A 22370-nucleotide genomic window follows, 5' to 3' on the forward strand; every position below is an offset into this window, starting at 1 on the left:
TTGCAGGCAAATAAGCACCATATAGTGGCAACCTCTTGATTTTTTCCGATTTTTCGGTTGGGTGGTTTCTGAGAATGGGTCCGTTAAAGAAATGATAATGATAATGATAAATGTGACGGACAGACAGACAGACATACTGACAGGAAACCGATTTTAATAACGTTTTGTGTTTACACAAAACTTTAAAAAAATAGTTCAATGTGCTTTATGTTAACGCGTAAAGGACCGCAAATCGAAAGAAGCATGTCCACCGTCCACGTCGACCAATGCTTAATTAAAACGAAAATTTGTATGTTCCTTAGCTGAAATCAGCCAAGGCTGTAAATCTGCCGGTTGAATATGAATATGTGATGCCGCCAATGCTTCCGCCGCCTGCTCAGCGCTCTCGGTACGGCGATGTCTAGCGTTGATGTTGGATTTTTTGTTTTCGTAAAATTTAATTTTTGATTATCAGTGGGTAAATATCCGGGGTGTCCGGGTAGCTGAGTGGTTAGAGCACTAGGCTACCGTACGGAAGGTCACGGTTCAAATCTCACTGGTGACAGTGGAATTTGAATCGTGATTTGACGTCGGATATCAGTCGACTCAGCTGTGAATGAGTACCTGAGTCAAATCAGGGTAATAATCTCGGGCGAGCGCAATGCTGACCACATTGCCTCCTACAGTCTACTGTAGTGTACCGTTACGGTCTTGAATGAAGTGCTCTAACACACTTCAAGGCCTAGATCCAATATGGATTGTTGCGCCAACGATTATTATTATTATTATTAAATATCATGAAGCAGAAACCTTGACTAGTTTGTTTTCTCCTATAAACTTGAATGAAAAATATAATTCATACCCTTATTGGCTTTTAAATTTAATATAAAACGCCGTAGCCGCTTCCATTCACGATGCTCTGCAGGGTAAAAAATTATTCACAGCCTTCGACGGAGTCCATTTAGCGCTCGCTATATTCGCGCTCAGGACCACAGTAATTTCCGTTTCATTGGCCCTGAGCTGTTTGAATTTTATTTCAATTGGCATGCCTTTAATGGTGTTGCAGGCATTTAACTGTCATGCTCAATTTTCATTCAATCCTTTTCCCCACTGACAGTTGATAGCAACGGACAATACGACCCACCACCAAACAAGTGGGGTCGAAAACAATAACGTCGCGATGGCACCTGTGGCTATCCGTGGTCCCCGAATGAAACAAAACTGGAGGCGTAATGAATGTCTCCAGCACTCTGAACACTCAGGTATTTCTTAGGCCCATTGTGCTATCCCCGTAAATCGCCTATTCAATAGCTTCCCGCCTATGGCTTTCGCAGGCTTTAGTGAATCTGAGAACATTCTCCAGAGGCCGAGAGTATGCAGATTTTTTATTGAAGAAAACCTTGTCAAAGTTGTCTTCGTCTGAGCTCTGAGGAGGCCGGGTAACTGTAAAGCCCTACTAGGGTTTTCATGTCCCACTTTTTCAGCGAAAATAAAAATGCCGCTCTAGCGGTCCCATGTTCTTTTGGCAAGAATTTTTGACAATGGATGGCCGGATGCCAAAAGCTGGTTCTGGCCCCGTCATTGTGGCTAGCCAATTTGTCAGCCTCGTCATTACCAGCGACGTTTGAATGCCCTGCCACCAACATCAGGACTATTTCATTCAGTCAGCCAAGTTTCAGCAGCATCTGATGACAACTCCATATCAACTGGTTTGATATGTCGTTGCTGTTCCGTGATGATAATGCTGCCCGACTGTCGGAACAATTTCGAATAGTGCGACCTTTCCATTTTTGTCGTAGACATTTTTCTGCTGTCAATGAACTGGCATACATCCCCGCCTGGAATATGGCCGTCATTGTTCAGAGGGGTCTGGGCCAGTTCCACTCCCGGATTACCTGAAAACACGCCTGCGCCTGATCCTTTTTCAGTTACTCACCCATCGGTGAAGATTATTAAGTCTGTAATCTGAAAAAAACTCATGCCCATTTGTCGATCATTCCTCTTTTCAGGTGACTTCGATAGTGTACGTTTTTTCAAAGACGAATTTGGAAGCGATATGATAGGCCGCTATCAGAGCTACCGGATGTTTGTCTAGGAATTTCTAGATAGATTTATGATTGTATGATTGGCCGCCTTTCCACGTTCCAATGGTATCGAGTCTACATGCGTCGTTGGCTGCTTTCCGTTTCACCTCCAAGTGAATGGGGAGTATATTTAGGATAGATTCGATTGCCGTAGTTGGCGTAGTACTCATTGCCTCTGAATCTGCGTTAGAAGTTTCCTGCTGGCTGGTGGCTGAGACTGAACTTCGCTAGTCTTGGCAACCAGATGATGCATGCATTCATCAAAATGGATTTTATTATGGATGTATTCATCAAATGAATCTGTTTCGGTAAAAGTCTTCCCTATCGCAGTCCTACGGCATCAAAGCAATCTGCAAGATTTCTGATATTTTTTTCTGGATATGGTGTTTCTACATTAGCTTGGAGTTGAAATATACTCTTAAATACTTGACAATTTGTACATGCTGTATTTGCACCTAAGGTGGGTAGCGTATAGCTTTGACGTTCCTAGTGAACATAATTAGTCCAGTCTTCCTAGCAGTCACCGTGGGTCCATCGCGCAGGCACCAACAGTGGATTTCTTGTATCCAAGCGGTCATATACTATGTTCGAAAACTTGCCGGTAATTATTACGGCCAGATCGCCTGAAAATGCTTGCGCGGAGACTTTTTTGACCTCCAAGAGCTTCAGTAGGGTATCTATTACCAGGAGCCATAACAGAGAAGAAAGAACCCGTCCCTGTGGACAGCGCCTAAGACATCGTTCCTCAGTAGACTCCTGTCTGACCAATATCTGGATTTTTCTTCACTCCAGCAAGTGAAGAATCCACCTGATTACCGGCCGTTCGATTTCATGCTATCTTGCCGCATCACAAACTGCCGCGGATGAGGCATAATTGAAGGTACCTTCGGTGTCAATGAAAGCGCCTAAGCCGTATTTTTTCAGTGAAGCTTCTAGCCAGTGGCTAAATCAGACTTCCTCTGTTTTGCCAAATCCCTTCTGTGGCGTCTGGACAGCTTCCTTTGAAAGCTTCTCTCATGCTGGTTGTGATCATCTGGACCATTTTCTTAATTCCAGCAACAGATTTAATGCACCTCCCAGGGATCGTGACTCGGGCGTTCAGTTCTATTTTATACGTCGGCATATCTCTCTTTCGCGGATTCTGAAATGGAGTACAATGCACCCTCAAAGGGAAGCTTAACGCCTTGCGAGAATGCACTACTTGCAGCTAAGAGGAGTTTCCTCCTAAGCCTCAGCAGGTGGCGCCGGCCAGCAGTGCTGACAGAAGCGGCCTGCTTCGGCTCGTCCATTAAGGACTGCCTCTCAATCAGATTGGTTACCACCTGAGAAAGTGCCGAATCTGAGTTTAAACTCAGGCTCTTCATGATGACCCCAGGGTTGCCCCTTGGATCACAGTCACAATTGAGATTTAATTTTGAACTTTTAAAAGGTTTTTTTGTTTTTTAGTTTCGGGGTTGGAATTTAATATAGACGTAAAAAAGAAGATCCGTATTCACTTTCGGTAACCTCCTTCACGGGCAGAAGCTCGAAACAACATCTGATAAGGTCGCCTTTGCCCTACCGTCGAAACTGGCCTGTCAAAAACATTTTTATGCCATTTAGCAGCTACATCGGTCAGTATCTATCGACCAAAAATTAATTTATTAATTTCTTAGTGCAGACTCCATTCGTTAGGAACGTTTAATCAGTTTTCAGTTGGTTCAGTGAGGTTTTTTAGAAGCGTGCGTTCAAAAACAAATTCTTAACAAGGGTAACAGTTATTTCACCGCGCTCAGGTCTTGTATTAAAAGTTCAATTTAATGTCTGTTTTTGGTAAGCTTTGATAGATTGATAGACTACCAACACTAAGGGAGTCCATTTTTAAGGTTTTGTTTGTTAAATTAAAATAAATTAAATTAATAAAATCGGTTCAATGCCATCTGTGTGTCTATCCGTCTGTCTGCCACACGCAATTTTCTCAGAAACGGCTATATCGATTGACATGAAATTTGGTGAGAAGTTGGAAACTGAGAACACCCATACACGCAAAGTTCCATCTTTCTACATTTACTTCAAGGGGGGGGGGGATACATGCTTGTGGAGGGGTATCAAATGAAAGGTCTCTATCAGTCACCCAAATTAAGTTAATAATAGTATATTATTATTTTTTGGGGAAATTGACTAAAAACCCACGTTAGGTTTATCCAAGAATTATAAAAATTTGTTGCAATATAGACTATAGTATGAAGCATGATATTTACATTACTCATAAAATTACAATAGCTCAAAGTTGTATTTTCCGTGTAAAATTACAGCATCCCAAAATACTAAATATCAATGTTAAACTAATCTGAGTAGTTTGACATGCTGAATTGAATATACATATATACATGCCTAATATAGATATATATTGTGTTTCTACATAGCAAGTTTTAAAGTGAGGCCTCTGGATTATGTTGTCAGTAGCACTCCAAAGTGAATTGTCTGGCAGCTACGTAAAGATGGGGTGAACCACACTCAAATCAAGTTTCTGGTTTCCAAAGTGTTTTTCAAATATGTATTACAAATACATCTATACATCTACTCTGCTAAGGGTAGTACGTCAACTCAAGTCCTAAGAATTATAAATATATTAACTTAAGTACTTACCAACACCTGGCGTCAGCATGGACCTCCTCAGAAATTAATATCTATCTATTAATATTAATATTGACCGAATTGAACACACTCCTGTACATTTTTAATTAAACACTTTATTTATGGATTAATCGCAATTGCATAATTGATATGATAATACATGCATAAATATGTACTATAGACTGTAACACTAATAATAAAACTAACGTTTTGTAGAAACTTAAAAAATGGCATATTTTTTATTTAACAACCACACTCGTAAATGCTTGGTTTTTACTAGCTACCTTTCAACTAAGTGGGGTTTATTTTCATATGAGCAGGCTGTAATCATGATAATTGTGTGGGATTATTGTAGAACGTTTTTTATTAGAGTACATGTTAATAATAGCAGTAAAAGCAGTAGCATATACAACCATTGCATAAACTCATCAGTAACTAGTTGTGGAAGTTTTAATTGAGAATATCATGCAAAAGGCTAATCGTCCTACGTCCTGGTGCTAATTGGGTTATGAGAGTAGTTGCCGGTCGGTGTTCGATTATTGTCTGGGGGTGGCGAATTCGTTGGATAACAGTATTTCCAGCGTTTCGAATCGGTGTCCCTGCTCCATTCTGAGCAAATGTCGTAGTGTCCGTGTTTGGGTTGAATAAAGTGGGTGAATGATTTATGATTGAGGTTGGAACACGTTGGCCCAAAACTTTTAGTGGAAAACGTCTCGCAATATTTAGGGCCTGGGGTCTTGTGAGACGTTGCTCACTTTGTGATGCGCTGGGTGATGATTTCAGAGCTTTTGGGTATTGCGTCCTTAATTCCGCACTCCCGGCAACATTTTCTATTGATGACGGTATTCCTGCCGATTGCTGATGGTCATCGGGTTTTGGATCCCGTGACAGGATTGACGAGAATTCATTTGAATCATCCGTAAACTCCAGAATTTGCCCGCTTTCATTCGATTCCAACAGAGGGTTCTGCGAATTTACATACACATTTGCATGATTAGACAGTGTAACAACGGTCAGAGTAGAACAGCCATGAAAGTATACGTAAGATAAATTTTGGATTCGATTCTGATAGGGCGGAAATCGCAAAAACAACTCTTTACCATTTTATGTATTTATTTTAATGAATTCAAGGTACTGTAATTTTCGCATGTACATTCATTGAACTGTAAAGCGGGTGGAAGTATAATTATTACGCTTTAGTGCAAAAGGAAATTCGAGCCCATATAAGCATTACTCAGATTTAGTTGGAGAATTAATCAATTCGGAAAACTTTGTTTTCTTGAAAGTAATTACTCGTTACAAAATATTATTGGGAAATATTTGATGCAAAGTACATATTCAGTAGAAAATGATTGTTGATGATTTCTATAATGTATGTTCATTGGACCCTGTTATTACCTAATCATGTAGAAGTTGTTGAAATCCTCTACTGGAAATTTGCAGACCAAGCTGAAGTTCTTGTTCGAATTGAGTTTCCCAATTTTTGCGCACACATTTGAAATAGTCACCTCTTGTAATATCGCAGAAAAAGCACTACCATTTTAATTTAGCTCGATTCTACTTTGGCGTTGACTTTGTTTATATAAAACTTGTTGGGACTATAAAATACGATGCATCTACGCACTGTATATTTATCCATTTAAGCCCACTATGTACATTTTATGCGAGTCGCAAATAGAGGGAAAAGGAAATTGTTATGTCATGGGTATTTTTTCCGTCGAAAATAAAAAAGCTCAGTTGAAGGTTGATTACATTACCTGTCCTTGCGAGGAATCACCATCACGTTTTTCATCTTGTTGTTTTTCATCTCCGGTACTTAGATCTTCTGCTGTGAAAGTGGAGGAGTACCGTGGAAAGGAATCGTAATTTTCAGATACTTCTTCGCTGGATGATTCCGCGTCAGAAGCAAATAAAGATGCCGACAACGATGACGATGATGAAAAAGAGGATGGTGAGTCTGCAGGTATTAGGCGTCTTGCTGATGATAGTGTTTGTGGTAGTATCTGCACGTTCAAGGCATTCGCGTAGAGTATTGATATCATTGTATTTATAATGATGGCTCTTGTGCACCAGACCTGAGAAATAATAAAATATATCAATTTTTTGAGTGAACAGAAGCGTTTATAGAATTCATCAAGGGATATAGATCACTTAAAGTGGAATTATGCTTTATTCAACAATTGAATGGCATATCGACTAAACAAAAAGTGCTTTAGGTTCTTAAAAATAATCGTGTTTGTTTCTCCGTGGGTACCGCTTCATACGCTAGTGTATGTTTTTGGAATGCCATTCGTTCTAGATAGCTCAGTCTGCAAAATGTTTTCAGGTATTCATAAAAAGGGTGAGACAATTTGAGGGGGTCTGCTTGAAAGGGATTCAAGTATATTCGATTCCTACAATAAATTGCTCTGTATTTTGACTTTTGACACAACTTGAATAATACTTGCTAAAGGTTGTAGGTGCTGCAATATGTGGGCATGTTTGTCCAAAGGAAAAGTACCTTTTTTGATTATCTTTTAAGTTTATTTTTTGCATTGACAAAAGGCGACTAAACGGACTAGAACTTTGTGGGCTGGTAACCTGCGAATTTCGAGCTACTGGAACGTCAACATCACCTCAAATAGGGGCTGACCTCACGATTACGATCTTTGGCTATAGAAAACGGCTTAATTAAATTGAATTGTGTCAAGAATATCTGAAATTATTGATTGGCAACGAGCAGGATTGTTAGCGCCCTGGGTTCGCCGTATCAACACCCTACGAAGAGTTTTGGAATGGTGTGTGGAACTCCCTTGCTCCTCATCGATTTTGGGGATGGCGTGAGCAGGGAGTGTGTTTTGAGCGTAGAGTGAGGGGCATTTTGGAGAAACTAATAACTATTACAAGAATGATATATGATGGCCTAAAATGTTACGTGCTGCATCGGGGTAAATTTTCAGAGGAATGAGAGATTCAACTGCAATCCACTAGGGTTGCATTTTGTCATCGATATTATTTCCTGTCCATATCGGTGACTTTTTCATGCTGCCTTGTCCGCAGGACTTCAATGAACCATGCCGTCTTCACCCAAGCACATCCGCCACGTTTCCGTTCTTACATCGACTCACGGGCGTCGGGCTCCGGATTTCGAGTAGAAGTAGAGTCGAACCGGAGATAAACAGCAATAAAATGAGTGTCGGAGATGTTGATCAACCACCACATCTAGGTGGCTCTGAACTGGGTGTTGCTTGACGAGTAGTATAGAATCTGAAAACGCATTTATCTTAACACCAAAATCAAGTCGGGAATGTTCTATGTTGCTGGTATTATTCAGAAACACCTCTCTGAGGTGTCATTGGGTATGAGACTAACACAGTTTCGAGCAAAGAATTTGGTCGGCTGTCTGTACGCCTGTGGACGAGTTGATTGGGAAGCCGAAAGTGGAAGTGTAGAGGACGCACATTAAGGGGGGTGACAATTCCATTGATTGCTTGTCATGCAATAGAACTTACTCCCTTAAAATGGTTGACGAGTGAGTCGCCATAAGACCACTTAACACAAAAGAGCAGAGGAGCAGTTGGTGCATCTCGGAGGGAAAGGTGGACGTAATCTATTCCTTTCGCTCCAGGACAAACATGCCAATCTATTCTTTATTCCTCCTTCCTATTCCAGGACTGACAAGTTCTGTACTGAAAGCTTCGGGACGCATGTTACATTTTCATATTAGACAGATGCAAGACGGATTGCCATTGGACAGGTCTTAATATGAGGTGGTTGAGGCAATTGAACGGACAATTCACTACAAACAGCAACTTGAATAGCAAAGCCATGTAAAAGACTCTACAAAATTTTATATTGGAGAGCTCTCCTAACCGATTGATAATTGAAGCAAGTTTGGGGGAGAGTGTGTAGCATTCTAAGCAGCCATTTTTTTCTATAGTCTTATAATTGACAATGAATGAAACCCTGGAATTATCAGAGAAAATGGGAACGATGCTGTGGTCCTTCTGTGTTCTTCTCTTTCTTTAGCCTTTGTCCCATTCACAAGCGAGGTCGGCTAATTGTGATCTATTGTGCTATTTCATTTTATCAATGGTCTGATCTGGCGGTAGTCGCAAGGCCTTCAATCACCTTATAAGCCACCGTTGTTTCAACCGCCTTTTTGGCCGCTTACCATCGGCTTGCTTAGACTAAGTATTCGTAATCTCTTGTAATCTTTCTTAATTTGCCCTCATATCGATCACGGATATCCTCGTTTCGGGTGTCATCGAGGGGTGTCGCGCCACTAGTGCAAAGCTACATCTTTGTCTTCATTAACGGTCAACACAGTCATCATACATTATGATAGTTACAAAATTACTTATATCAGAAAATGGAGGCTGTAACCAGAGTAGCCTTTTTTGACACCACACGGGTTTCACGGTCGTCCGAAATGCTCGTGGTATTTTGATACTGGAGAGCCAAGCCACAGCATCATAGTCGAGTTATTGTTCAGAAAACAGAGACTACTTCACCTGATAACACCGCAAGAAGGCTGCTTCATCAAAGAAATTCCAACTGGAAGAATACGGGAAAACGGTGAACTCTGAGTAGGTTTTAACACTGTGATTCTTGCGATGGTCCTTAAACTGATGTCAGACTCTAAGTTGGGGTCTACTCAAAGTCGCACGACTTTCACGAGTCGTTTAGCCCGCTGACTTATTCAGCCGTTTGGGTTATCTGGGTTTTCAGTCACTAGGACATAGTCGGGAGTAAGTGATCGGAACAGCTGTGACGGTCGCAGAGGTGAAAACCCCACTAATTTAATGAAGGATTCAATTTTGTCTTACTTTCTTCCTGCGGCAAATGACAAACCCTAGGTGGCAATGGTTTCCCACATGTGCGAACTTGAGAAAGATGTGGCCATGGTACAACTTGTTAAAAAAACAAGGGCTTACTACACTTATTACACAAACATTTATGAGGTTATATCTACAAGACTAAGCAGCAGGCATTGAACAGGTGTCAGAAATAAGATGACAGAATTATTACCTTCCTTGAACAATATCAATTCGTTCTGAAATTAAACGTTAAGACAGTACCTTTTAAAGGTTTCGAGTGGACACCTAGCATTGTACGCTTACGAAAAACTTGTCTGTTGGCACAGTTGCCCTTATTAAGCAGAGAGATTTTATAGAGCAGTCACGTAAATCAAGCAAACAACCCATCAGAACTTGTTTTTGCCTCTAAATTGAAGATTAGAGTAATATCATAGATAATATAATGGCAGTGCTTGAGAAAAGATGTCATCTTCCATTAAATTCCTGTGGGTCCCTTCGGCCAGGACACCATAAGAACCTCACCTCGCCCATGCAAATATCGCATCGGTGGCAAATTCAACCTAGTTGAACATAATATAATCAACCTTATCTATAAACAATAAACTTATTATGAAAATATGAATTGTACAAGTAAAGTTTACTATAGTAATGAACTATGACCTGTGCATTTGCCAATTGTGACACTGACCCAATAGTTTGTAAATTAGGAAAAGGAATTTAGCCAAATAAAAAGATAGCCACGTGAGCATTAAACTGTATCTAAGGTCGAGAATGTGTAAATAAAAATCAACACTGCTGAGCTACAGCAGTTTCATTGCTGGTCATAAGGAGGATAGCTTTTCAACTTCTCTAGGATAGAATCAAAGAGGATAGCTTCCCCATATAAGACTGGGACTGCTCTAGCGTCCACACTGCACTCGAAGCCGAGTCAAAGCCATTGAGCTGCTCGCCCGTGATCTAATCTATACTACTGCACGTGCTCTGACCACGCTCCACGCTACTATAAACCATAAATCGTGCTTATTCAGGTGCAACTAAAACAAATCTCATTTCACTGATAATAGTTATTAGCTTCCCAAGTATACCCTGTCTCCGTAGAACAATTCAGATACATTCCGTGTGGTGTGTGTGTTGTAAGGTTTCACGAAATATACAACGTGGTATCACAAAGATCGAAAGTATTCTATTGTGGTCAGTACAGGAGTATTAAGAGTGGAAACTGGCCTGTTCTTTGTTGATCCAGCCCTAGAGGGTTTCCTTCATTGGTACACAGGAAATTTGGGTGGGTGGTTTGTAAAAGAAAACCTTATTAAAATCGATTCAATGTCTGTCCGTCTGTCTATCATACGCACTTTTCTCAGAAAAGGCTAAACAGATTGACACGAAATTTGGTGAGAAGTGGGCACTGTGAACGCTGCCACATGCAGTAAATTACATCATTCTACGCTTGGTTTAAGGAGTCCTCATACATGCAAAAGGGGGGTGTAAACAACAACAACAACAACATGTTAGGTACCAAATGAAAGGTTACTATCAGTAAGTACTATCGAAGCCAGCGTTACTTTTGAAATTCATTGGGAAGGCGGGAAGTGCGGGGGCTGAAAGTGATGATTTCATTAACGGACCCATTGTCAGAAAAACTGAAAAATCTGAAGAAATCATGAAGCTGCGTCTCTACGGTGTCCAGGCTTCAAAATACTCTCGATATCATATTATTGTTTTTTTGGGAAACTGACTGAAAAACCACATCAGGTTTATCTTAGAATTAGAAAAATTTCCAGCAATATAGATTATGGTAGGAAGCATGATATTCCCAAACTAATTTGGTCGAAAATGTACCATTGGTAGCAAAGTTATGGTAGCTCAAAGTCGCGATTTCCGGGAAAAATTGCTGCAACCCAAAATACTAAATATTTTCAGCGGCTTACTATTTCTTTCACAAGCTGAAGCTCAAACTGTTCAGTTTTGGTATTGTAAGGAAATTAGCATCGGTGATGATCAAAACAAGGATCAATTATCAAAGTTTGAAGGATTATCTCAAACATCTTCATAGGGCAGATGAAAATACAAGAATCTTCTTATTGATTCATTATAATAACAGGTCTTGGAGGTTTCCCAGTAAAATGTGAATCTTAAGTTGGTAGCCACTAGATTGATGGATTGATGGTGTACACCGTGCGACTATACAATATACGGTGCCATAAAAATAGAACCTCTCCTTGATAATGAGAAAATTATTTCCCATTTGATCGGACTTGAAAATTTGATTTGAAAATTTTTAAGAAGTAATTATATCTTAGAGTTATTGCTACCATCTCTTTATAATAAATAATATTGCTCTAATTTTAAAGTATTCATCTAATACTTCCAGTTTTCATTATAAGACGGGCAGTTTTAATGTATTTGGCATGTTAATTGCGTGCTGCCACTTTTTCGGGGTTTCGTAGACACTTATCTCCGACGAATGCCTGGTTAATATATTGGACAATGTTAGTAAATGGTGGTAGCCTCAATCTATCTTTCTATGCAAAACTGAAGATGGTACACAAGTTTTAATTAAGATATGTTTGAATAAACGATATTAATGAAACTATTTCGCCATTGATTTCTCTTGACTAGAGAACTCAGGGCTCATTCGAGATAGAGGTAACCACTAAAGGAAGTTCAAAAAATATTTTAAATTTAAAGTTCAAATAAGCTGTGAACGCCATCTGCACGGGGGGTGATATGAAGGAATGACTAATTACTGAAGGCGGTTCAAAAATACCTGGAAATTAAAATAAAAAGCCTTTATGGTTTGCTATGGGAGAGTTAGAGCCCAAGACGAAATATCAATCAAGGAAACTGGATCATCATTCAAGTCATATTTAAAGATTTCTTCAAAGATTTCTAATGAAAAGAAATTAACCAGAATCTCTTAAAGATGTTTACACTCAATGATGTGAAATATACTCACTTCTTTCTTTAAAGTTTCCTGCAAAGAAATCGTTGCGATCATCAGTTTGATGCTTGTTTGCATAGATCCTATTTTTCGCAAATGGTTGTATAAATTGACACAAAGTTTAATAAGCATGTTCTCTGTACAAAAACCGATTTAAACATTTTCTCCTTAAATATCACCACGCGTTGCAAACAGGGAAGCAAGTGGTTTAAAAGTCCAGACTGAAGTTGGTCATGTCCAAGTTTCAACTGTTTCCAGTCCAACCGAAAAGCTTGCTACATCTGGTCAAATAGAGTTACTCAATTTTATAAACTCGTAACTAGCTTCTAGTTTCTAACACGTTCAACCTGCATTTGAAATATCGACGCCTCGGGAAATACGGGAGTGGGTTGAAATATTGTGAAAGCTAAATATTATTTTTAGAGTGTCAATTTCGAGACAATGAAACAAGGAAAAAGAGCAGTAAATCAACGAATGTAAATAGTATCCGAGTTTCTCGAGAATAAAGTTTAGAAGCTTACATAGAAGAAAAAGATTTAACATTTGTAAAAAAGCCGCGCTTTTACACGAAAGCTAAGATTTTTCTTTTTAAGCTTAATATTCAAATGTATGAATAATGACCGCCATTTACAAGCAAAAAGTAGTGTCCTGGTTTTGACCTTCAAAGGGGTGTTGCGTTTTTCACTGGCCAGCAAAGTTAAGTTGGATGGTGCTCTATTCAGATTATGTTAACATAGGGCAAAAGAGGAAGCTCCCCAAGTAAAGCAAAATTATATTTGTTAGTAGGACTTCGTAAAGGTTCAGCATCAGCAAAAGCTAAATAGGTTATTGCAACGTTTGACATGAAATCCTCGGAAGAATCAGTGTCCTTTTATTAGAATCAGGGTCTCGAGAGGTATGTGGGTATTAAATATGCACTTTGACTTTTTAAGCAATGGAATAAGGTTTTAGAAAAAAAATACTCTTCTTTTGATTGTTATGAGGGCTTTAAGTACTATCTTTTGTTGTACAGGAGAAGAGATTTAACATTAAAGGTACTTGATACGAAAACAACAATGCAAACATATTCCGCTGGGAAGGTTTGAGGTTCGACATTTAAGGCTATGTTTGAGTTAATCTTCTAGTGCTTTCTGATATAGTGACTACATAGTTAGTGCCGCTCTCTGTTGGTAAGTGAAAAAAAATATTGATTGTTTTACTTAATTGCTCGTAATTATCACGTTACACATTACATTATCGATAATTGGGCCGATATCGGCTTTAATGTGGTTTTTGTATTTGAGATTTCTAATCGAATTACATTGTGTTATCTTATAGGCCTCATTACATACCATATACTGGAGACAAATTTATATAAATACAATTCACATATTTTAAAAAATTATATTGCGATCCAATTTGTCTTCAACATTTTATTAGAGGTCCCACCATGAGCACCCGTGATAACTTTGACACTAGGCGCCTTCCTGCCTAATTGACGTCTATCTTAGTTATAACATCCATTTTTAGTAACTACACTTATCCCTTTTCTGTTTGAAACATAATCGTTAATTTTGATTACAGATTAAAAATATGATTCTCTAGAAATATAAAAGAATGTAGGCAGAATTGTTCAGATCATTATAATGATATAAATAAATCCACTTCGTATTAATTCAAAAACAATTACCTATTAGAATACTCAAAGTCCGCATGTTTCGAGGCGCTAACTGTAACTGGTAGCCCCACTTAGTGAAAACAACATATCAGTGTTGCATACCTACAGTGCGTGAAGGAAGCTAGCACCCTTGGGAATTCAGCCCCGATAGAATGCAGAATAAATCCTTAACATACCTTAACATACCCATTGATGCCGATTGGGCAAAATTGAATACAAAATCAAAAATATAGATGAACACGAAATACGATTTGATGCCCTACGAAAGCGAAACGATGTTGTCGACAACGAATGCGAAGCAGTATTTCAAGGGAGAAATCAATTCTATCGACAATGCGCACAAGGACTTACTAGAGCTAAAACTAGTAAATACGAGGACCTACTGCAAGAAACCAAGAACATAAAACATGGAGCATTGACATTAAGTTCGTCAGTGTAAAATAGCGAAGGCCGTTAAATATGGTTTTTGAGCAAAATTAGTTTCTGTAGGCTGAAGAATGGAAGTACGATCAGTGGGAGTGGCAAAAGGTGGGCGACCCACTTCAAGGTACTGAACCTTGTAAGTGGGTAAGAGTCCTTCGGGTAGATTGGAAATTCCATCCACAGATTCACAAAGCACTGATGCAATAAGAATTGAATGACAAGAAATTCCCCGTAACTACTGTAAATGCATCATTTATCCTATCTATAAAAAGGTGACTAATTCGTACACCTAAGTAATAATAATACTTATTATTATTAAATATTAATTAGCCTTACAGCAATGCAACATAATACTACAATTCAGCATCCCAGGGAAATTTGTTCGACACGATTTAGAAAGAACGAATTTAGAACAAGCTGAATCACCCATTTACTACTTGAATAACTTTTAAGGGAGTCTTTATAATTTGAGTATCTAAACAGAAATCTCCAAATCGACACCAGAGGGTTGCTACTATTTAAGTTCCATTAGCTTGAAACAAATATTACGTTATTCTTGATGCAGACAAAATTCAGGACGTATTACTAGGAACACCAAAGAAAGCGGAGATTATGATGCAAATCAGAAACTTTGTTTTCTAGATTCAAAAATTAATACCTATGACGTATTCCTGGTATAAAGCTAAATGTACTTTCGAGATTAACGAAGAATAGCATTAGACTAACAGAAGCCAAAGTGCAAGCTATAGCAGCATTGAAAAGCAGAAAATGGTTAATGAACTTTGCTGATTTCTCCTTATGTTAAATTCTTGAGTGTTATATTAGAAGATGATAAGAAAAATGTGTCCGGATAGCTGAGTGGTTAGAGCGCAAGTCTGTGGTACGGAAGCTCGCGGTTCAAATTTCATTGGTCGCAGTGGGATTTGTATCGTAATTTGACGTCGGATATACCAGTCGTCTCAGCTGTGAATGAGTACCTGAGTCAAATCATAGTAATGATCTCTGGCGAGCGCATGGTGCTCCGAGCTCGAATAACAATACCACCTAGAATCCCCTCTGACAATCAGGTGAGAGTGAACACTGAAGCCATCTACAACACAACCTTCTGCGACACCTATAAGAGGGAAATGGATGCGCAATAACTGCAGTCAACAGAGGACCTGAAGATGAAGCATCAACAAATGATCTTCACAATCACCTGAAGAACGTTATCATGGATACGGCCACAAACATACTTGGTCCCAGCCGCAAAAGGAGTCGGAACGGCTGGTTTGACGATGAATGTAAGCTAGCAACGGAACGGAAGAATGCTGCATATCGAGTAATGTTGCATTCTCAAAGAACGCGGGCACGCGCAGAGACTTATCACGAACTCCGTCGAGCGGAGGAGCGACTTGACAGACGGAAAAAGGAAGCCTGGGAGAACCAACAAGTCTGTGAACTAGAAAAGTACAGGGAGCAACCGCACCAGGCGCGGAAGTTTTACCAACAAGTCAGCAGGATGAAACCTTATACACCTCGATGCTCACCCTGCCGAGGCAAAGAGGGAAATCTGATTTCCGACAGAATGGGCATATTAGAGCGATGGGTTGAGTACTTTGATGAGCTACTGAACAACCAGAACATCGGCGAGTTGGAGGTCCCGCCAACTGAAGACGACGGACAAATACTGCTACCACCAAGTTTAGGAGAAACAATCCGTGCAATTCATCGGTTAAAAAATCATAAGTCGCCAGGAGCCGATGGAATTACAGCCGAATTGGTTAAATATGGAGGCGACCAATTACACCAAGTGGTTCATCAACTTGTGCTGAAGGTATGGGACAGCGAATCAATGCCTGATGATTGGCAACGAGGCATTATCTGTCTCATACATAAAAAGGGAGATATCACACAGTGCAGCAATTATAGAGGTATCACGTTGCTGAGTACCATCTATAAGATATTCTCCACTATCTTGCTAGGCCGGATAGCCCCATACGCCCAGAACATCATTGGCCCATACCAAACAGGCTTCACTGCAGGCAAATCAGCAACAGGTCCGATTTTCTTTGTGCGGCAAGCAATGGAAAAACTGTTGGAATATGGACAACAGTTGCACCATCTGTTCATCGACTTTAAAACAACTACGATGATGAAATCCGCGCACGGTTGTTGTCAGCCAACAGAGCCTATTTCAGCTTACAAAGACTGTTCCGCTCGAAACGTCTCACCATAGGGTCAAAGCTCTTACTGTACAAGACTATGATCGTGCCAGTAATCATGTATTCCTCGGAAACTTGGGTTCTTAGCAAGAAAAATTGCGAACTCTTGGCCGCGTTCGAGAGAAGAATCCTCCGAAGAATTTTTGGGCCCTTACATGAGAATGGACGATTCCGTAGCCTACACAATGACGAAATCTATGAACGATCCCATGACCGTCCGGTTGTGGATAAAATCCGGCTCAATAGGTTACGGTGGGCGGGTCACTTAATCCGTATGGATGAGGATGATCCCACCCGGAAAGTCTATAAGAGCAATATCTATGGTAGAAAAAGAAGACGAGGCAAACCCTGCCTAAGATGGAGTGATGGCGTAGGTCAGGACGCCAGACAGCTTTTAGGGATATCGAATTGGTGGACCTCGCTGCAAAACCGGGATGTCTGGAGTTCCTTATTAAGGCAGGCCTAGACCGGATACCGGTTGTTGCGCCGTTGACGATGATGATGAGCGCAATGTTGACCACATTGCCTCCTACAGTGCAACATAGTGCTGTAGTGTACCGTTACGGTCTTGAATGAAGTGCTCTAATACACTTCAAGGCCCTGATCCAATATGGATTGTTGCGCCAACGATTATTATTAAGAAAAATGCGAAAGTAATCTCGCATAATCAGGAACTCTAGCTTACTATCAACGAGATGCAGTCACGTTTCTCTAGCAATTGCTGGAGAACGCTATGGTACCATTAACTTTCTGCCGATAAATGCCTTGTGATTGCGAAACTCTGGTGATCTTTAGTGCAGTCATCTTCATCGAATAGCATTTCACAATTAGGACAAAAACTAAACCGTTGATTAGTGCATTCACCTAAAAAGCCGACACCTCGAAATAGCCCACTTGACTTCATTCCACAATTTAATATAATTAACACCAATATTATTGGTGAGTGTGATGGAGTGGCAGACGCAATATCACGCATAGCGTCAATCAATATGCTAAAAAAAATCTCCTAAGAATTAGTTCGTAGCAAAGCAAGACAAGCAATTTGAATTAACGACAGAATAAATAATAATAATAATCGTTGGCGCCAAAATCCATTTGGATCAGGGCCTTGAAGTATTTGAGAGCACACCATTCAAGACTGTAACGTTACACTGCAGGATTACAGTACTCTATAGGAGGCAATGTGGTCAGCATTGCGCTCGCCCGAGAATATTACCTTGACTTGACCAATGTGCTCATTCACAGCTGAGTCGACTGGTATCCGACGTCCTATCACGATACAAATTCCGCTGCCACTAGTGATATTTGAACTGCGACCTTCCGTACGACAGCCTTGTGCTCTAACCACTTAGCTATCCGGACACAGACAGGAAGGCAGAATAAAACAAGTCCAAAACCAAAAATTCGGAGCTTCAGTAATGAACGTATGTTTGCTGATTTGCAACTAGCCCGTAATGTGCATGTATTTAGTATGTCAGACTATTCACTTTACTATAATATGACATTCAGCGGTAGATTGAAGTAATTTATTAAAAAAACAACAACTTTGACTTATTATAACTTTGTTAATAATGTTGCGATCCCCACCAGTATCATGCTGTATAGTATAACCTATATTACTGCAAAACTTTGTGATTCCAAGCTAAACCACAGACAGAAATATTTAATTAATTATAATTAACTTTATTTAAACAGATATCGGAATGGGTATCTTGAGGCCTAGGCATCACATAGAGGCAGCTTGATTTCTTTTCACATTTTTTAGTTCAGTAGTTTCCAAGAACGCGTCCGTCTATCCCCTACTTCCATCAAATATCAAAAATGAGACCAGCTTTGGTATCTAATCAAGACCTTTTATATGATACCCCACAGGAATATGTGCGGTGAAGAAAAATTTTACACCCCGTCTTTTGCATATATGGGGTTATTCTTCGCACCTTAAAATTAATTGCAAACTATGTCACCCATCCCACGCAAGGAGTTCACTATTGGCATGTTTTGCCGAATTTCGTCTCAATAGGAGTAATCGCTTCTGAGAAGATGTGTGTGACAGACAAAAAAACACACAAACAGTAAACCGTTTTTAATAATAATAATAAAAGCGATTCGAAGTTTAGCTTACCATCCAGGCCATGTCGAACGATGGCACCGCATTTTTAAATCAGCTGTAATGAGTGGTGAGAGGAAAAGACACTGAGCCAAACTATTGCCAACATTCAGACTCAGCAAAACATCCCCTGAGTACATTCTTACCCTGCAGAAAAAAGGTCAATTTTGTTCAACATTAAAATAAAACAAGTTTGTCACTTGGGGTGTAACGTAGCAGCCGTAAGCCAACGAAAAAACGCGAACAATGTCAATTTTTTGACATCCAAAATGAGGGGATGGGCTCCAGAGTTCAACTGAAATGAAGTTTCCAATTCAAGAGCAGAGTGGTTGAGTTTGCTTAATTTTTGAAATTTTGGGAATAAAAATTCTACTAAATTTCAAATTTATTCCCTTCCAAGCGTCTTGAAAAATGCCTCAGAAACCACACGTCCACTTGCATAATAAAAAACTTGGGTAACTTCGACACTATTCACCGATCGGATCAGAATTAAATTTTGTCGAGTAGTGAGAAAATGTTTTTGCCATTTGTTGTTAATTAACTTGGACATTCTGCAACCCTGGATCTAAGCGATGAAGATTTAAACGTAGTCTTCTAATTGGCGAATAACATTTTCTTGTTACCTTTAAGTATATTATCTGCATTGTACGGGACAAATTGTACCAAGTGGTTCTCCAGGTTGGGGGTTGGGTAGGGCTGACAACCCTGCACGGAAACAAAGCCACAACAGGAGCCTCGGAATTTATGGATGTTAGAACGACGAACCCGGCAACGAAAAAGGAATAATGATTTGCACATTTTCTCATAGAACGTGCGCTCCCTGTACAGAGATGGAGCTGTCAAGCAGCTAGCCGATACTCTGTCCCAATATAGGGCTGATGTAACAGCGTTACAAGAGATGCGTTGGACAGGGACCGGTTTCCTGGAGAAGAATCACTACACCATATGTAATAGTGCCATCCAGTAAACCATGTGCTCGGAGTAGGTTTCTTAGTCAGCCAAAAAATGAAACCTGCTTCGAAAACAAAGGGAACGGCTATGTAGTCTGCGCTTCCGAGGCGGATTTAGAAATATAAGCCTCATTAACGTTTACGCCCCTACAGAGGAGACTGTAGTTGGATAAGGATACTTTCTACGAGGCAGTAGAACGAACCCTCGAAGCCTGTCCCAGATATGACATCAAAATCATTCTTGGGGATTTTAACAGCCACGTAAGGACGGAGTCCGTATTCAGGCAATACGTTGACTTTCATAACTTACATCAAAATACAAATGATAACGGACTGCGGATTATTCAATTAGCAGTGTCATACGAAATGGTTGTTGGAAGTACCTGGTTTGCGAGGAAAGCGGTCAACAAACACACCTGGGCCTCTCTAGACGGGACCACTTTCAACCAAATTGACCATGTGTTGATCGAACGCCGCCACGTTTCAGCCTTGATGAAAGTCAGAACATTTGGGGGAGGGGGGGGGCAATATAGACTCCGATCACTATCTCGTTGCCATGGTGCTTCGAGCGCGAATAACAACATTACCCAGAATCCCCTCTGACAATCAGGTGAGAGTTAACACTAAAGCCATCCGCAACACCAATAAGAGGAAAATGGATGCCGTAATAACCACAGTCAGCAGAGATCCTGGAGATCAAGCATCAACAAATGATCTTCAAAATCATCTCAAGAACGTTATCATAAATACGGTCACAAAGATACTTGGCCTCAGCCGCAAAAAAAGTCGGAACGACTGGTTTGACGATGAATGTAAACTAGCAACGGAACGGAAGAATGCCGCATACCGAGTAAAGTTGCATTCTCAAAGAACGCGGGGACACACAGAGACTTATCACGAACTCGGGCGAGTGGAGAAGCGACATCACAGATGGGAAAAGGAAGCGTGGGAGAACCACCAAGTCTGTGAATTCGAAAAATACAGGGAGCAACCGCACCAGGCGCGGAAGTTTTACCAACAAGTCAGCAGGGTGAAGCCTTACACATCTCGATGTTCATTCTGCCGTAACAAAGAGGGAAATCTGATTTCCGACGGAATGAGCATATTGGAGCGATGGGTTGAGTACTTTGATGAACTACTGAACAACCAGAACATCGGCGAGTTGGAGGTCCCGCCAACTGAAGACGACGGACAAATACTGCCACCACCAAGTTTAGGAGAAACAACCCGTGCAATTCATCGGCTAAAAAATCATAAGTCGCCAGGAGCCGATGGAATTACAGCCGAATTGGTTAAATATGGAGGCGACCAGTTACACCAAGTGGTTCATCAACTTGTGCTGAAGGTATGGGACAGCGAATCAATGCCTGATGATTGGCAACGAGGCATTATCTGTCTCATACATAAAAGGGAGATATCACACAGTGCAGCAATTATAGAGGTATCACGTTGCTGAGTACCATCTATAAGATATTCTCCACTATCTTGCTAGGCCGGATAGCCCCATACGCCCAGAACATCATTGGCCTATACCAAAGAGGCTTCATTGCAGGCAAATCAGCTACAGATCAGATTTTCTCTGTGCGGCAAGCGATGGAAAAACTGTTGGAATATGGACAACAGTTGCACCATCTATTCATCGACTTTAAAGCCGTCTATGATAGCATAGCCAGGGTAAAACTGTACACGGTCATGAGAGAATTCGGTATCCCGACGAAATAAGACTGACTAGGTTGATCCTGACCAATGTGCGAGGCCAGATAAAAGCAGCATGACCACTCTGAAGACCATTTGACATTAACAATGGTCTACGATAAGGGGATGCCCTATCATGCGTCCTCTTTAACCTGGCCCTGGAGAAAGTGATCCGTGATGCTGAGGTAAATGCGAGGGGTACGATCCTCTTCAAGTCCACCCAACCCGAGACGTACAAACTGCCTTCATCCAGATCGAGCAGGCGGCAATCAGCGCGAGATCTTGGGCTGCACATCAATGAAGGCAAGGCAAAATATGTCAACGTCAGCACCGAAAACCAACCAGCTAACAACATCAAACTGCACTGGTTAAACGGGAAGAATAAGAAGGAGACTACAACTTTGAGACCGTTGATAATTTCTCCTATTTAGCGTCGAAACTGACAACCGATAACAGCTACGATGATAAATCCGCGGACGGTTGTTGTCAGCCAACAGAGCCTATTTCAGCTTACAAAGACTGTTTCGCTCGAAACGTGTCACTCTATGGTCAAAGCTCTTATTATACAAGACAATGATCTTGCCAGTAATCATGTATTGCACCCAGATTTGGGTTCTTAGCAAGAAGAATTGCGAACTCTTAGTCGCATTCGAGAGAAGAATCCTCCGAAGAATTTTTGGTACCCTACATGAGAATGGACGATTCCGTAGCCTACATAACGACGGAGTCTATGAGCGATACCATGACCGTCTGGTTTGGAATAAAATCTGGCTCAATAGGTTACGGTGGGCGGGTCACTTAATCTGTATGGATGAGGATGATCTAACCCGAAAAGTCTATAAGGGCAATATCTATGGTAGAAAAAGAAGACGAGGCAGACCCTTCCTGAGATGGAGCAATGGCGTAGGCCAGGAC

At 40.5% G+C, this 22370-nt stretch overlaps 1 protein-coding gene across 1 annotated transcript in view; it reads right to left on the bottom strand.

Annotated features, from left to right (window-relative positions):
• Positions 1–4824: 4824 nt before the first annotated feature.
• The window catches only part of LOC119647265, a 29311-nt gene continuing 11765 nt past the window's right edge, over positions 4825–22370 (bottom strand). The window contains exons 2-3 of the mRNA XM_038048153.1: positions 6437–6754; positions 4825–5645 (exon numbers count right to left, since the gene is read on the bottom strand). Coding sequence (XP_037904081.1) covers positions 5130–5645; positions 6437–6754 — 834 coding nt within the window. The 3' untranslated portion in view covers positions 4825–5129. The remainder of the gene's footprint in view (positions 5646–6436; positions 6755–22370) is intronic.

This window comes from Hermetia illucens, chromosome 1 (assembly GCF_905115235.1).
Source record: "Hermetia illucens chromosome 1, iHerIll2.2.curated.20191125, whole genome shotgun sequence".
NCBI lineage: Eukaryota > Metazoa > Arthropoda > Insecta > Diptera > Stratiomyidae > Hermetia > Hermetia illucens.